The sequence below is a fragment of the Pleurodeles waltl genome, chromosome 1_2 (assembly GCF_031143425.1).
Source record: "Pleurodeles waltl isolate 20211129_DDA chromosome 1_2, aPleWal1.hap1.20221129, whole genome shotgun sequence".
NCBI classification, from domain to species: Eukaryota; Metazoa; Chordata; class Amphibia; order Caudata; family Salamandridae; genus Pleurodeles; species Pleurodeles waltl.
The window spans coordinates 449,406,940-449,423,580 of NC_090437.1; the positions used below are offsets into that span (position 1 = coordinate 449,406,940).

A 16,641-nucleotide genomic window follows, 5' to 3' on the forward strand; every position below is an offset into this window, starting at 1 on the left:
CCTAAGCCTCATCGGCCACCTGGTGTCCAGATCGCGCCAGTCCTACAAGCCACCATGGGTATTTGAGACATGGTCCAGACCTGTCATAAACTATCTTCCCGCATTTCACCCCTGACTCCCTTCATAGGCAACCCAGAGTTTTCCCCAGCAGCCCAAGGCACCTCCTTTGTCACTTGGCAGTCTGCAAGACGTAAAAGGCTGGGAGATGTCTCTGACATGGAGGGCATCATGGATTTCCCGCAAACTAAAACTCATTATGGCCTCCCCTACAATGTTTACTGGCAATATATGGCCCGGAGGCACAGGCTACAACAGCCCCACATCTGCCCTCATGTGTGCTGCCCTTTGACCTGATCTGTAAAATGGCTGATTACCCGCTCAACTGACAGTCGCATACTCTGATATTTACAAATTCCTTATTGCCCCCACAGAACCCTGGATGTCCTTGGCACAAACGCTTGGAACTCAAATGCAAACGCCCATTCACAGTCGAGGAATGGAATGGACCCCAGGTGGTTTGGCCACGCCAGCAACCAATGTGGCCGCATGGCTGTGAAGCTGCACTGCTGACCCCTAAACAGCTGCTGTGGAGGAGGTGAAAACGCAGCACTGCTCCATCTGTGGGAGAGATGCGTGGCGGAGTCTCTCGCTGCCATTGAACAGGCCTCTGCCTCTGTAACTGACTGATCACATGCACGGTAGCTAAAGTTCATTATGCATTTTAGGCTGTAGGCCTCATTGACTAATATGTTTTCCCTTCCACAGCTGTAATAACCTTACCCCTGGCATGTATCGCCTCTTGATATTTGATTTTTGTGTTATGATCACTTTTATTCAGTTGCTGTTTTCAGTTCACTTTGGGATTTACTGGGCATCTACCGGTCCGGTGTAGGTGGGGGAAAGGGATGTTTAGATTTAATATGGCTCTGTTTTTGTATAATCACTGCCATTCGGTCTTACTGAACTTGACTGACTTTGCTACGCATCAGGTACATATCCATTTTACTTCCCCAGATGCAGACACATAGGGATCATGAACCCATGATAAAACTTAAGTTGATGTCCTGGAAAATCAGAGGCATTAATAACTCATGCAAGGGCAAACTGGCCCTTCAATATCTTGTCTACCAAGCGGTGAGCATTGCTTTGCTTCAGGAGACCCATCTGCCCTCTAATGGGTCCCCACACTTTGCTGCTCTCTGGGGCCCACATAGATACTACTCGAACTACAGTATAAACTCCCGTAGAGTATGCATACTGATACATAAAACCCTACCATTTCTGTGACACAGTATAAGGACGCTAATGGTTGTACATAGCAGTGTTGGGAACACTCGCTGGTCAGGCACTCCTCTTCTTGAACGTATATGCTCCTAACACAGATGACCCTGACTTTTCTCACACTATAGGGTCCCTGCTGGACCATGCAGGCGCCACGCATGTAATAATGGGTGGGGACTTTAATCTCCTGCTGGACCCATAAGTTGACTCCACATCCCGGACCCCTCACACCAAACCACACTCTTTGCAAGCTCTTCGTTCTCTCAGTGATACTTATGCCTTGCAGGATGTCTTGCACCTCTTGTGTGGCACTACCCCAGGATACACATTCTACTCTGCTCCACATGACACCTTGTCTTGCATTGACTATTGGTTCCTTTCGATGTCTACCAGGCCTTGGCTGGGGACGATCAACCACCTTCCAGGCACCCTTTCGGACCACTCCCCTATATGTTTAGTTGTTTGGATACCATACAGCGGGGGCATGAGCATTATTGGCGCTTTCCATGCTCGGCCCTGGTAGATGCAGTATTCTGCACTGAACTCTGCACTTCTCTCACAGATTATTTTGAATTAAATAAGGGTTCGGTGTCCATGCAGGCAGTACTGTGGGAAGCTTTTAAAGTTTATATTAGTGGTGTTGTCATTTCCAAACACTCCGGGGTTTTTCGTGATATCCGGAACTCACTTACTCATCTTCAAACCACATTGCAGACTATCAACGATCCTGACTCTCTCGCTCAGAGGCCGACAATTAGCACAATGTCTCACACTTTTAGAAGAGTTCAGGGAGACCGCTGAATGCAAGGTTCTGTTTCTTGGTAAGTACACTAAAGCTCAGCAGTATGAAGAGGGTGAGAGACCAGGCCGCACCCTGGCCCGTCTTATACTTCCCCCTCGTGATAGTTCCCATAACCAGAGCTGGACGGCGCCCGTGTTAGAATCGCAAATAATAAGGAGATCCTACAGGAATTGCTCTGTTATAGTGATAAATCTGGCACACTATATAGTGTGCATGGGTCTCTTGAGGAAGAAACTGTTGCTGACTACCTTTCAGAGATTGTCATGGTCTGGCTCTCGTGCCTCTAACAACATTTTCTTAATGCATCAATTTATCGCGAAGAGATCATTCAAGCGATTGACGAACTTCGGGGTTCGAGGGCCACTGACCCTGAAAGCCTCACGGGTTCCTTCTATAAAATGTATAAACAGATACTTGCCCCACAACTTCTCAAGGTATATGTGGAATCTCTGGAGACAGGCTATCTTTCTCCCTCCTTGTGTGAGGCCATCATTATGCTCCTCCGAAAGCCTGGTAAGGACCCTCTCCACTGTCGTATTGAACATTGGCTGATTAATTTTGAACATTGGCTGATTAATTTTGACACCAAAACACTGGTTGTTAGTACTGGACCAAATCATCTCCTCGCTACAAACGATCTTCATACCGCGGCCTTCCACCTCTCACAACTTGCGCACCATCTTTGTGGTACTCTAGTATCTCCACTGATTAGTCTGAGTTGGTCACCCTTCTCGATGCTGAGAAGGCGTTTGAGTCACTTAAATGGCCCTTTCTGCTTGCCACACTGCGTAAATTGGTCCTCCCCCATGGTTTTGTATCCCTGATTCAACTTCAATACACACAACCGCAGGCACGTATTCGCGCCAATGGCTCCATCACGGATTCCTTCACCTTGTCAAGAGGGACCAGGCAGGGCTGCCCCCTCTCACCCATTTTTTTTTTGTGGCCATAGACCCACTGGCCTTAGACCTCCAAGAGAAGCAGCTCTACCGTGGATTGCAATATTGCACGGGCCCACTTCTCTCTTTATACAGAGATGAGATTCTGCTCTGTTTGGCATCCTGAGGAAAATGTATGTGCCCTCTTATACAAGAAATCACCAGATTCAGCAAGATTTCAGGCTTTTGTATTAACTGGGGTAAGATGGAAATATTCCCCATTACAGACTCCACAAGACTGTTCCCTTGCTCTTCCCCTTTCCAGTCTAATCCAGGTCCCATTCGCTATCTAGGTATTTGGCTCCATAGTGACAAGGAACAGATAATTTGTTTGAATATTGGCCCCACAACGGACCTTCTTCCCTTGCAAATTGAGTGATGCTGTTGATTCCTGCTATCTCTGGGGGGGTCGCATAGCCATCATTAAGATAGTGATCCTCCCCCGATTCCTGTACCTTTTCTAAAACATACTGTAGGAGGCTGGTCCTCTATATAGTGTGCAAAACTAGGCATACTGTGCAGGGGGGTCCAGGCAACCACACGTTGGATTACAGGAGTAAAAACCAAATCACCTAATGCTCTAATTTTTAAGGTAGCTTGGTCGAGCAGTTAGGCCAATCTTGGAGAAGTGTGAAGCATTTGTTGTACTCACAGCATCAATCTTGCAGCTCACACACTCAAAGGAATAACTTGGGACCAATTTATAAAAATATTTCAGATTTGTATGTCCTATATAAGACCAAGATTATCAAAATTGGTTAAGTACTTTTTGAGATATTAATTTTTTAAGTTCAATAAAATAATTTTTGTGTGTAATTATGCACCATATGAATCAATGGAAGATCACCTTTAAAAATACATATAAAAACGTAAAGTTGCTTTACCAAGTTCTTCTTTTGCAGGTTGGTCGAGGTCATCTGTGGGCACACTGTGCCAGCTGGAGAAGTCTTGGGTCCGGTGGGAGCAGCGATGAAAGGTCTCTGGAGCTGGTGCAGGGCCACTGCGGGGACCACTTGGAAAAGCCCTGCACAGGTAACTTTAAAGTTCGTTCCTTGGCGTCCCCTTGGAGTGTCGTGGTTGCAATGGGTGGGAGGGGGGTCCTTAGGGCACAGCAGGATCTTCGGTGCGTGCAGGGATCAGGGCGGCTGGGCACAGAGCGAATTGGTGGGCCAGGAGCTGTGTGCAAGGATGCCCTTTGGAGCAGGAGGTAAGGTGGTCCAAGGGTTGTTTGCAGGACAACAGGGCTACTCTGGCGGGATATCCGGGGTGTTCCTGAAGTCCCTCTACTGGGGCTTCCTCCTGGTCATTTTTCAGCCCCGGACGGGTTGTTTTTTTTGGTGTCCGACGTTAGCTGACTAATACCTAGGGTATTTGTACGGTTTGACCACTGGAGGGCGCAGTGCCACCAAATTTGGCACACTTGTAGGGTATGTCCTCACGGTCTTCGGTGTCTCGTTGAACCCAGGTGCAACTCCTGGATCGGAAGTTAGCAGCTGGTCAGGAAAGTGACTCTGACTGGCTTTCTGGTTTCATGCTGTTGTAGAGTGGTACCTCCACTCTGGATGGAGTTCTATGGTGATTTTCAAAGCATGGAGGTCCTCTGGAGTTTTTCCAGTTGTCCAGCAGCTCCTCAGCAGCGATTGTCGGGTCCTGTGTGTGCAGCAGGCATGGTTTGGTGCCTTTTCTTTGTTGCAGCAGGTCCACAGTTCTCATACCTTGGATCTTCTTGATGCTGATCTTCGTTTGTCCATCAAATCTGATTACCTGTTTTAGGGATGCCCACTAAATATTGTATTTAGTGGCATTTTAGGGGGAACCTGGTAGTGACCAATGGGTCACCTACCTTTGGGTGGCTACACCCTCACTTCATGTCATGTGGGAGGGATCAGTTCCGTATCCCTGATTGGCTATTTTTCTTACATCCAAGATGGAGGAAAAGAAAATAGAATGCCCACCTCGCAGGCAACACCTTAGGGGTGGTGCATGCCAGGTGGGGCCACTCCGTCTACACTTTGAGTTTCCTGCTGTTTTTCCTGCCAAAAGTAGAAGTTTGCACAGGGTTACCATCTGTTGCTAGCAGCAGGCCTGGGGGTTGAGTTTCAAAGGCGGTTAGCCCTTTGAAGCTCGCCGCCTGGGCAGTGCACATTCCTAAGGGAGGGGCGTTGGCACCTCCATCCAGAAAGGGCTTTGTTCCACAAGCCAAGAAAACTGATCTCTCCCCCAAGGTTTGTAGATTGGGTGTCTGGAGGTGACAGGCTGGATAGAACCAGTCAGCAACAATGCCAATGTAGTTAGCTTTTGCAGGGGGGACCTCTAAGGTGACCCTAGGGTACATTTACACATAAATTAAATACTTGTACCAGTTAGGATTTATCATTCTGAGTTGTTAGATACCAAACAACCCAGGGTTCAGAGTGGCCATTATTTAGATGGGAAACTCATATTGACCAGTGTCCAGCACATGCATTAAAATGGCTGTTCTGTTCACTCACTATTTCCTAGGTTAGGCAAGGACACAGTGGGGGCATATTGCTTATGCAGCTATACCTTCACATGTAATATCGTGCACTCTGCCTTAGGGCTGGAAGGCCTATCAGAGGGGTATTTCATCCATAGTGTATGGTGGACTGGGCACACAGGCAATGTGCCATGTCAAGTTTGTGTTTTAGGCTTGTACCAGGACACCAAGGCTGCAAGGGCAGTGCTGGGGGTATCTGCACGCATGGCCCTAGAGGAAGGCACAATTAGTGCTGCTGCCCTCAGGGGCCTACCCTTAGTACTCTACGCCCTGGTTAGCTAAGTACCTTTTACTAGGGACTTATAGTGGTAGCTAAAGGTGTATCCAGTTGTGCAAATGCATCACAACAGTTTTAGGGAAAGCGCTAGGGAACCTGATTAGCAGGCACTACAATTTCTAGGCTTCATCATACATCGGGCAAAAATTGGGGGACTAACCATGTCAAAAAGAGGCCTTTTCTCACACATACCGATCCCCTTCACTAATGCTGTGTTTTCTACCATTAAATCCTTACTTCTCCGGTTGATCTGGGCGAATTGCAGGCCCAGGGTGAGTTGGAACGCATTGGTGCTACCCTATGGCAGGGGCAGATTTGAAGTCCCACATTTTCAGCTATACTTTTTAGCCCCCCCAATGTCAATATTCATGTCACTAGTTCCACCCTGATGTCCATCTTCCTTGCGCTATACCGGAGCAAGAACAGGCAGACCCCAGTCCCCTAGCTTCTATCCTTCCACAGGGTCTCCTGTTTGACCCACTGACATACAACCCCTCTCCATCACCTGCTAGGGGCGTGGCGGTGGCTACTTCGGTTGCTCGGGGGTGCCCTTCTCTATTCTACAGATATGCCGCTTTCAGAGTATCAATGGCTGCCTTCCACACAGGATAAATTGGTACAACGCACCCTCTCATGCCACAAACTTCATACCTTCGGAGATCTCTTCCCGGAGGAACATGCTGTCTCCCACAGAGATAATAGATTTGCAGATGCCACATTTCTGGATCACTTTGCCCTGAGACACTTACACAGTGCTCTGCGGGTCCCCCCCCTAATCCCCTGGCCCCAGACGACTTCTCCCCCTCTGACAATGGTGATTGCTGACCTTGAGGGTAACCATTTATTGTCCAAACTATATCACACCTTGATCGCATTGTTACCGACCAGTGACAGTGGGCCTAGGGAGAAGTGTGATCTCGATTTGGGCCAGCAACTGTCAGATAAAATATAAAAAATGTATTGCACACAGACCCAATTGATATCCCCTAACCACAAACAAATTGTTACACTAAAATTTCCTCAGACTAACCTCACATCAAAGGCAGTGGCTGGGTTAGATCCTTCTCGAGCCTTTCTGCACAAACTGTGGGACTCCAGGTGCGGACTTTTCACAGATTACCTAAAACTACAGCCCTATTAGTGCGTTCTGGTGGGACATATTCACACAGTTATCCACAATGACCGAGACTAACATCACAGCCCAACCCACTAATGGCTTGTCCGGGCTATGTGGCCAAAATGCCCCGGGGTCTGTAGATTTGCTGCAATATCACTTCTATTGGCCAATCGTGAGATTACCTTGCACTGGACCAGCAAATGCTACCCTTCATCTGCATAGATTCGTAGTGTAATACACTGTGATACTACCAGTGAGGTCTATGCATCTCTCCAACCTACATCCTCCAGGCCCAGTGACATTTGGCAGCCCCTCAGAGACTACCTAGCATCGCAAGATCTTTCGGATACAGACTAATTCTACCAGACTGTGCCAAATGCGAACTGTGGACACCCTTCTCTATCACCTACTTAGGGTGCTAGTGTGTACCACTGTTTAAACACACTATGCCTCTTGCTGCCTCCGATGTCCCTATTCAATAGTAACTACCTTCTACCTCATCTGCCTGTAATTACAAAGGTACCTGATTATGTATCCCCTTACGTACATTGAATTCATGATGATGTATCTCTATATGCTCCTATACAAAGATTGTATGTGATTTTTCTGTTTGTAGGAAACTCACTGTTTTCACATGGTTGCCCCCACATTTTACCTGTTTATCATTGTGTTTAGAATATTTCCACTGGGATACTGCTAACCAGGAAACCAGTTGTGCGCTCTCCTTTTAAATTTGGTTGCTTTGGTACCCTTTACATCCAACAGTTGGCACACTGGTGTACCCCTATAAGTCCTTATGTAAGTCCCTAGTATATGGTACTTAGGTACCTAGGGCATTAGTACACCAGGGTCCCCATATGGGCTGCAGCATATATTATGCCACCCTTGGGAGCCCATGCAAACTATGCCTGCGGGCCTGCCATTGCATCCTACATGAAAAGGTACATGCACCTTTTCACTGCTGGTCACTGCATCAGGTGACTGTAAGTCCAGTCTGAGCTTTTCCCCCTAACCGATGCCAACACGCCTTGCTCTCTCGCTTACCTTTTATTATGAAAGGATGACTTGACTAAATATCTTGGTATCTATCTTCACAGAGGGGGGCCCTGAAGTAATGCAGCGCAATTATGGCCCTCAATTGATAAGCTTGCTTCTCAAATTGATAGATGGATCACCTTACCCCTACCTCTTGCGGATCGTGTAGTTCTAATCAAGATGGAGGTTCTCCCTAGTTTTTCATATCTGTTCATCAGTATTCCTATTGCTCTCATTAATTGTTTTTTGACACGACTCGTAGCCTACTTCACGCTTGGTCTGGGCCGGTCGGCGTCCTCGTGTGCGCTGGTCGACTTTGACACTTACTTTTGAGTGAGGGGGTTTCAGGTTCCGGACATTTTTTTGTATTATTTAGTGGCTCAGGCACAGTTTGCCTTACACTGGTCTCACCCTAATGGCAAGTTTCAGTATCTTAAACCAGAGCAATTTCAGTCTTTTGTAATGTCACTTTCTGTCCTCCTGCTGCAGGGTGTCCCCAGGAACCCCTCCAAAATACAGACCCTCCCCACCACTTGCTGGGCCTGGGCCAGGCTTAGTCGATATTTTGGCTTCGATTCCCTTAATTCACCTCACATCTCCCTTCCCGGTATTCCATAGCTCCAGCAAACATGTGAAAAGCTGACTCAGCGTGCCCTCCTCTTTCTGCAACTGCATACGATCGGCGACTTGTTTGCAGGCTGTAAAATCCACCTGGTGACAGAGATTGTTGAAAGGCGCAAGATTTCCAACATGGAGAGATTTATTTTACATAGACTCTATAGCACCCTCTGATCCACTGTCTACATTTCCAGCAGAACCTGAGACCTTTCCCTCATTGTCTTTGGTCATCACCCCCCCTGGCAGCTCGCAGTTTATTTCCTGACTCGCTCCTCGATGCAGCTTAGACCTAGTGGCCTGGAAAAATTTAGAGTGACCTGAGAGAGGGCTATTTGTCACCCTCTCCAGGATATAGTTTGAAGATAGTGTTGCAGCCAACCCAGGCTGGTATCTAACAACTTTCACCACAAACTGTTGCACTTTAAGTTTTTACATCACGCATATACCAGTCCACGTGCCCTTGCCAAATTTGACCCCACACAATCATATTAAAGTCCTAAGTGCGGGGCAGACTTTGCGGACTTCATCCATCTGACTTGGACATGCCTTAGCATACTGGCATATTAGGGGGCTGAGGGGTGTATCTACTCGGTGGTGTCCCAGGAACTTGCTCCTGACCCCCTCATGGGTTTGCTGAGCTATGTTAAACCACTCCCCAAATCCACCAGTGCTTCTTAGTCATGGCTCTGTTGCTTGCCAAGTGCCAGATTGCCCTCCACTGGGGCGCAGTGGTGTCTGTCCGAATACTGATGCTTGATTGCAAGACCTCGCATACTGTGACACCACCAGTGAATTATATGCCGCATTACAGCTACTGGCATCCTGCCCAAAGGTCATTTGGCAACCTCTACGCGACTGTCTTCAGGCGCGGATGTTTGCGTCTCCTGATGCACATGGCAGCCCCACTTCTGGGCCACGATGTGGTCAGTTGCCTCCCTCTGGTGTCGTCACTCTAATTGCGGTTCCAGTTGACACATTGTAGATTGCTGATGATGTCTCAATGGTTTTATTGCCGTGTATTACTACTGCTACGTGTATTACTGCTTGACCATGCTCATGACATTACTGTTTTTACACTTTGGGTGTTTTTGTTTTCTTGTTTTGGCATAAAAAATGCTGTAAAAAAGAGGAGGCGGCTGCCTGTTTAAATGATTTTCTGTTAGGGGATTTTTTTCTAGGAAATAATTTAAATTGCTTTTCAATAATGTTAGTAGCTGATTTGTCCTATTATAATTGTTTCTTGTTTTTTAGACTCACTACTTAACTGAGAGACACAGGCGCTTTACAAAAAGTCTTTTACAGGCCATAGACCAAGGGGAAACCTTGGAAATATATCAGAACAAGAAAACAGTAGATCAATAGATAGAACTGGGAAATGAGGAAAACTCTTTGCAAGTGTTTTTGTTTTACCTAGGAATCGTCTGGTGAATACAGAATACATTAGTTTTTTCATTGTGTTTTCCCCCTAATCACCAGGAGGTAAACAGAAACAGCAATAAATGTTACTATGAATGTTTCATTTGTTTGAAATTGTTTTTATCATTGAAGTAATTATTTTTGTGGTTTCGCCCACGGCATAGATATTCTGTTTGATTTTAATGAAGACAGCTATGACAAAAACTAAAAAGATATGCAAGTAGTCTCTTTTGTACCCAAACCGTTCATGAAAAGGTAATGATTTACTAGGCAGATAAAATACCTTATATAAGAATAAACCTATTCTTAATTGCTCAGTTTCTAAATTGTCAAAAGTGATGTCTAAACTAGTTTCTTTTTTCTCCTAGTGCTATACATCTCAAGGCCTGAACCTTACAAGAGTAACGGTGGTAGATTCTACCCTGCAGGTTATTTACGATACCTTTGTTAAACCACATAATGAAGTGATAGATTATAACACCAGGTATGTGGATTCTCATGTATGTCTGTTAATGCACTGGTGACAGTCAAATACACACTTGGTTCAACATCTTTGATCCCATATTATTTTTGTAAATGCTATTTTAACATTTACTTTAGGAATAATGTGAAATGGTTCATCGCATGTGGACATTAATTCTATGTATGGTGCAATAAATTCCAGTGCTTGCTTAGGTTGACATGGTCAGCGTCTGCCATTCTGCGCAAGTGCCATCTTATTTAATAATCAGTTTTCTCGCCCCTTACAGACAGCTTAGTTTCATTTCTCTTTCTCACCAAGAACAATGAAATCTATGAATCGTTCTCTTTTTACATGTTTTTTGTATTAATATTCAACCATGCAACTCACTGCCTGCTTCGTGTCTGATTACTTTTGTTGAGTGTTAGACATTTTAGTAATTTGTTCTTCTTCTGATGGATACAACTACCTGTGGATTCCTCACCTTATGAATTCTCCCAATGCGCCAGTATTCGGACACTTTCTTCCCAGCTCTTCACGTCGACAAGGACATCACAATTGCACAGCTCCGCACGCAACTCCATCTGATGTCACCGTGGCAATAAGAGGTCCTCGCCGACGTGCTGGCGTCAGTTTCACCATTTTTTACGTGTCTTTGAGGCGAACAGGTGAAAACCGACCCCACAAAAACAACATATATATATATACATACATATACCAATACAAATGGAATATAAACACAATATTTATGTATATAAAAACACCAAAAACGTATATACCTATCTAGCAAAAGAAGTCTTGGTATGACCAGACAGGCAACGGGGAGGCGGGTGGGACTGTGAGGAATCCACAGTTAGCTACGTTATCCACCAGAAAAGGCGTTACTGAAGGTAAGTAACTTGGTCTTCTGATGGATACAACTATCTGAGGATTCCTCACCTTATGACTCGAATCCCAAAGCAGTACAGCACTCAGAGGTGGGTGCCTGACCGGTCACACCAAGAAATCCTGCAACACAGAACGTGCGAAATGACTGTCCTCCTGACTGCCGAATCCAAGCAATAATTTTAGGAGGCTGGCCTGGTTTGTAGTAGGTACCTTGGGTACTTCCACTTATACCAGGTCCAGTTTCCCTTATTATTGAAATGTAGTAGTGTTCTAGCAGTTAGGCTGATAGAGGTAGCTATAGCAGAGCAGCTTAGGCTGAACTAGGAGACCTGCAAAGCTCATGCAATACCACTTATAGTTACACAGTACTTATACACAAGTAAAGACAATACTCAGTGTTACCAAAAATAAAGGTATTTATTTGGGTGACACATTACCAAAAATATCTTAGAGACAATACTCCTTCTGGAGGTAAGTATTACACACAATATATACACTAGACACCAAAATTAGAGAAGTAAATAGTAATATAACAATGCAAACAGTAGGAAATCCTATAGAATGCAATGGGAGAAAATAGGTCTGGGGCAACACAAACTATATATTAAAGAAGTGGAATGTGAATCACAAATTCCCCCTAGACAAGTGTAGTGTGTGCAGAAACGATGGGAGAGTAAGAATACAGTAAAGCTAAGTAAATTACCCCACCCCAGAGCCCAGAACAGCAGGAGTAAAGTACTGCAAGTTTCCTTAAAACACACTACACCTCGTTTTTGGGATTTTGGAGCAGCCAACCAAGATGCAAAGAACTGCTGGATTATTGGACCTGAAGACCTGCAAAGGAAGGGGACCAAGTCCAGAAGTCGAAAGAAGTTCCAGGAAGGACCGGAGCCCCTGCCAACCCAGAAGAGGGTGCAAAGGAAGAGTCCCTGGTTAGTCGAAGACTGCAGAAATGCACCCTAGGAAGATGCCAGCGGGTTCCTGCGTGATGCAAACGAGATTTCATATTGGAAAGCGCCAACAAGCCTTGGCTACGACAAAAGTGCGTTTTTCAACAAAATGGTGCTGGATGGACCCAGGAGGGGTCTGGGGGCCTCAACTCTGTGAGGAGGAAGAGGGGGCTCTCAGTACTTTAGAGAGCCCTCAGGATGCCAGCTAGCACCCCCAGAAGCCGCAGGATCTGGGTTCAAAGGAGGTGCAAAACACGGTTGATGCAGCACAACAAAAGAAGGTCCCACGCCGCCAGTGAACAACTCATCGAGTTGAGCGTCGCAGGGTGGAGTGCTGGGGAGCTGGGCCAGGCTGTGTACGAAGGAATTTTGCAAAGAGTGCACAGAGGCCTCAGGAGGCGAAGAAGACACAATACACAGGGGTACCGTCGTTCTCGCGGAAGGCAAGGTCTTACCTCCTCCAAATTGCATCAGCAGGACCTCAGGACAGTCTTTCGATGATGTTCGCCCTCTGTGTCCCTAGGAGCACACTCGTCGCCGTGAGAGGAGTCCCAGGGTACTGGTCGTCACCTTGGAAGGTGCCTGCTTGGAGCAGGGGAGTGAATTAGTCACTCCACAGGAGATTTCTTCAGTTCTTCTGGTGCATGATGAAGATAGGGCGTCCCCAGAGCGTGCAGACCGTGGAAACTGTTGCAGTTGCTGACTTGGAGCTTAGGTTGCTAAAGAAAAGTGTCTCTTGTAGACACTTTGTTGCAGTTACAGCGTTTCTTGGAGCAGGCTGCGGTTGATCCGAGGTCAGAAGAGTCTGAAGTTGTTGCAGAGGATTCCTGAAGGAAACTTGCAAGCAGAATCTGAAGAGAACCCACAGGAGAGACCCTAAATAGCCATGAGAGGGGGATTGGCTACCTTATTAGGTATGGACCTATCGGGAGGGGTCTCTGTCTTCACCTGCTGGCACTGGCCACTCAGAGGCCTCCAGAGTGCCCCCATACCTTGCAAAGCAAGATGGCTGAAGTCTGGGACACACTGGAGGAGCTCTGGGCACCACCCCTGGGGTGGTGACGGACAGGGGAGAGGTCACTCCCCTTTACTTTGTCTGGTTTCCTGCCAGAGCAGGGGAGAAGGGGTCCCTGAACCGGTGTAGACTGCTTTATGCAATGAGGGCACCATCTGTGCCCTTCAAAGCATTTCCAGAGGCTGGGGAGGCTACCCCTCTCCAGCCTGTAACACCCATTTAAAAAGGGAGAGGGTGTAACACCCTGCTCTCAGAGGAAATGCTTTGTTCTGCCTTCCTGAGACTGGGCTGCTCAGCCCCCAGGAGGGCAGAACCCTGTCTGTGAGGTGGCAGCAGCTGTAGCTGCAGTGCATGCCTCGGAGAGCTGGTTTGGCAGTACTGGGGGTCCATGGTGGAGCCACCAGGATGCATGGAATTGGCTCCCCAGTACTAGATTTGGAATGGGGCGGACAATTCCAAGATTTTAGACATGTTACATAGCTATATTCGGAGTTAACATTGTGAAGCTACATATAGGTATTGACCTATATGTAGTGCACGCGTGTGATGGTGTCCTCGCACTCACAAAGTGCAGGGAAATGGCCCTGCACTATGTGGGGGCATCTTTGCTAGTGCAAGGGTGCCCTCACACTTAGTAACTTTGCACCTAGCCTTCATTAAATGAAGGTTAGACATATAGGTGAATTATAAGTTACTTAAGTGCAGTGAAAATGGCTGTGAAATAAGGTGTGCGATTATTTCACTCAGGCTGTAGTGGCAGTCCTGTGTAAAGGTTTGTCTGAGCTCCCTATGGGTAGAAAAAGAAATGCTGCAGCCCATATGGATCTCCTGGAACCCCAATGCCCTGGGTACCTAGGTACCACATACTACGGACTTATAAGGTGGTTCCAGTGTGCCAATTGAAATTGGTAAATTGAGTCACTGGCCTACAGTGACAAATTTTAAAGAAGAGAGAATAAGCACTGAGGTTTTGATTAGCAGAGCCTCAGTGTGATAGTTAGGCGATACACAGGTATACACATTAGGCCACAAACTTACCACTAGGGTCCTGGCTAGCAGGATCCCAGTGAGACAGGCAAAACATACTGACATGTAGGTTTTTATCTATGAGCACTGGGGTCCTGGCTAGCAGAATCCCAGTGACACAGTAAAAACACACTGACACACACTCACAAACAGGCCAAAGGTGGGGGTAACCATGCTAGAAAGAGGCTACTTTCTCACAATAATGCTTCGTGAAAGTGTGGAGGGAAGCCCAAGTTGCTGCCTTACAAATATCCACAGCTGGTACACCTCTAGCCAAGGCTGAAGTGGCAGACTTGGCCCTAGTGGAATGGGCCATAATACCCTCAGGAGGAATCTTCTTTGCCAGTGAATAACAACATTTTATGCAAAGAATGACCCACCTGGATATGGTTCTCTTATGGATGGCTTTGCCCTTCATCTTGCCCGCATATCCAATGAAGAGTTGATCACCAACACGAAAGTCCTTTGTCCTTTCAATATAAAAACTCAGAGCTTTCCTTGGGTCTAGGTGATGAAGTCTTTCATCCTCCTTTGAAGGGTGGGAAGTATGAAAGGGTTAGACTGTCCCATATGGAAGGGAGTGACAACCTTAGGAACGAAAGCCGCCGTGGTACTCAACACCACATTGTCAGCATGAAAGGATGTAAAGGGAGGTTTGACACTAAGCCTGGAGCTCACTCACACGCCTAGCAGACGTGATAGCTATGGGGAAGACTTTTCAAGACTAACAGCCTCAATGAACAAGAATGCAAAGGCTCAAATGGTGAACCTATTAAAGTAAGAACTAAATTCAAATCCCACTGAGGCAAAACTCCAGATAAATTAACATCCTGATGTGAAGGTGAGGTTTGAATATCGATATAGATCCACTTACAATCCATGAGTAACGAGGGTGTGAAACAAAGGAGAATGCAGTTCAGGTTTGTCATTCCGAAACAGTTAATTTACGTTCCCAAAAAAGTAAAAAAGAGACAAACAGCACTCCATCAACTACTGCACTACAAGGACAGGGATGCCATTCTTATGGCGTCCAGACAGGCAGGCCATCTGGGGGTGGACGGTGTAGGAAGCAGGCTCTGTATACACTATACCAAAGTAAGTTATAGTGTGCAGAGTCCAGTGGATCCCAAGAGGCTTTACAGAGGCAATAATAGATAATACTAATGCTCAATTTGTGGTAGTGTGGTCGAGCAGTTAGGCTTATCAGAGGGTAGAGTTAAGCATTTGTTGTACACACTCAAGCAATAAATGAGAACACACACACAATGACTTAACTCCAGGCCAATAGGTTTTTATATAGAAAAATATTATTTTCTTAACTTATTTTAGAACCACAAGATTCAAATTGTCGGTAAGTACATTAAATGTAAGGTACTTTGCATAGGTATAGTTAGGACTTTGAACCAAAACAATAATGTACACATTTTTTCATAAAATGGCAATAAACTATTTTAAAAGTGGACACTGCAAAATTCAACACTTCCTGGGGGAGGTAAGTACAGGTTAGTTTTTGAGGTGAGTAAAGCACTTAGAAGTTCAGTCTCCGAGGCATAGGCAGCCCACTGTTGGGGGTTCAAGTCAACCCCAAACACCCAGCACCAGCAACACAGGGCCGGTCAGGTGTAGAGGTAAAAAATGAGCCAAAATAACATGGGCAACTATGGAAACAGGGGGTGCTCTGGTTCCAGTCTGCTGGCAGGTAAGTACCTGCGTCCTCGGGGAGCAGACCAGAGGGGGTTTAGTAGAGCACTGGGGGGAGGGAGGTCCCAAGTAGGCAAACAAAGAACACCCTGAGCGGCACAGAGGTGGCCGGGTGCAGTGGGCAAATAGGGCGTCGGGTTTGCAATAGATTTCACTGGAGGGACCCAGGGAGTCCCTCAGACGTTGCAGGCAGGGCACAAGGGGGGGGGGGTCTCTCGGGCCAGTCACCTGGGCAAGGGTGAGGGCAGCCTGCTGCACCAGTGGTCAGTTCTTCACGGGCCTGGGGGCTGTGGGTGCAGTGCTTCTTCCAGGCGTTGGTTTTCTGCGTCCCGAACAGTCGCGGTTAGGGGGTTCTCGGGATTCCATCTGCAGGCGTCGTCATGGGGGTGCAGAGAGGTTAGCCCAGGGTGGACACATCATCAGTCGCCTGGGGATCCTCTCTGGGTCGTTGGTTTCTTTGGACACAGGCCAGGGGCATCGGGTGCAGAGTGGTGGGGACTCACGCTTCTGGAGTGAGGTGAGAGTCCCTTTAAAGATGGTTTATTCTTGCTTGGTGGGACAGGTCCGCTGTCCACGGGAGTTCTTGATCCTTCTTGGGT

The 16,641-nt window shown here is 46.8% G+C and overlaps 1 protein-coding gene across 2 annotated transcripts in view; it reads left to right on the plus strand.

Moving 5' to 3' along the window:
* LOC138300865 (RNA exonuclease 1 homolog) overlaps positions 1 to 16,641 on the plus strand; it is a 1,124,016-nt gene that overhangs the window by 933,556 nt on the left and 173,819 nt on the right. For both annotated transcript variants that reach the window (XM_069240707.1, XM_069240715.1), the window contains exon 13: positions 10,371 to 10,486. In XM_069240707.1, coding sequence (XP_069096808.1) covers positions 10,371 to 10,486 — 116 coding nt within the window. The remainder of the gene's footprint in view (positions 1 to 10,370; positions 10,487 to 16,641) is intronic.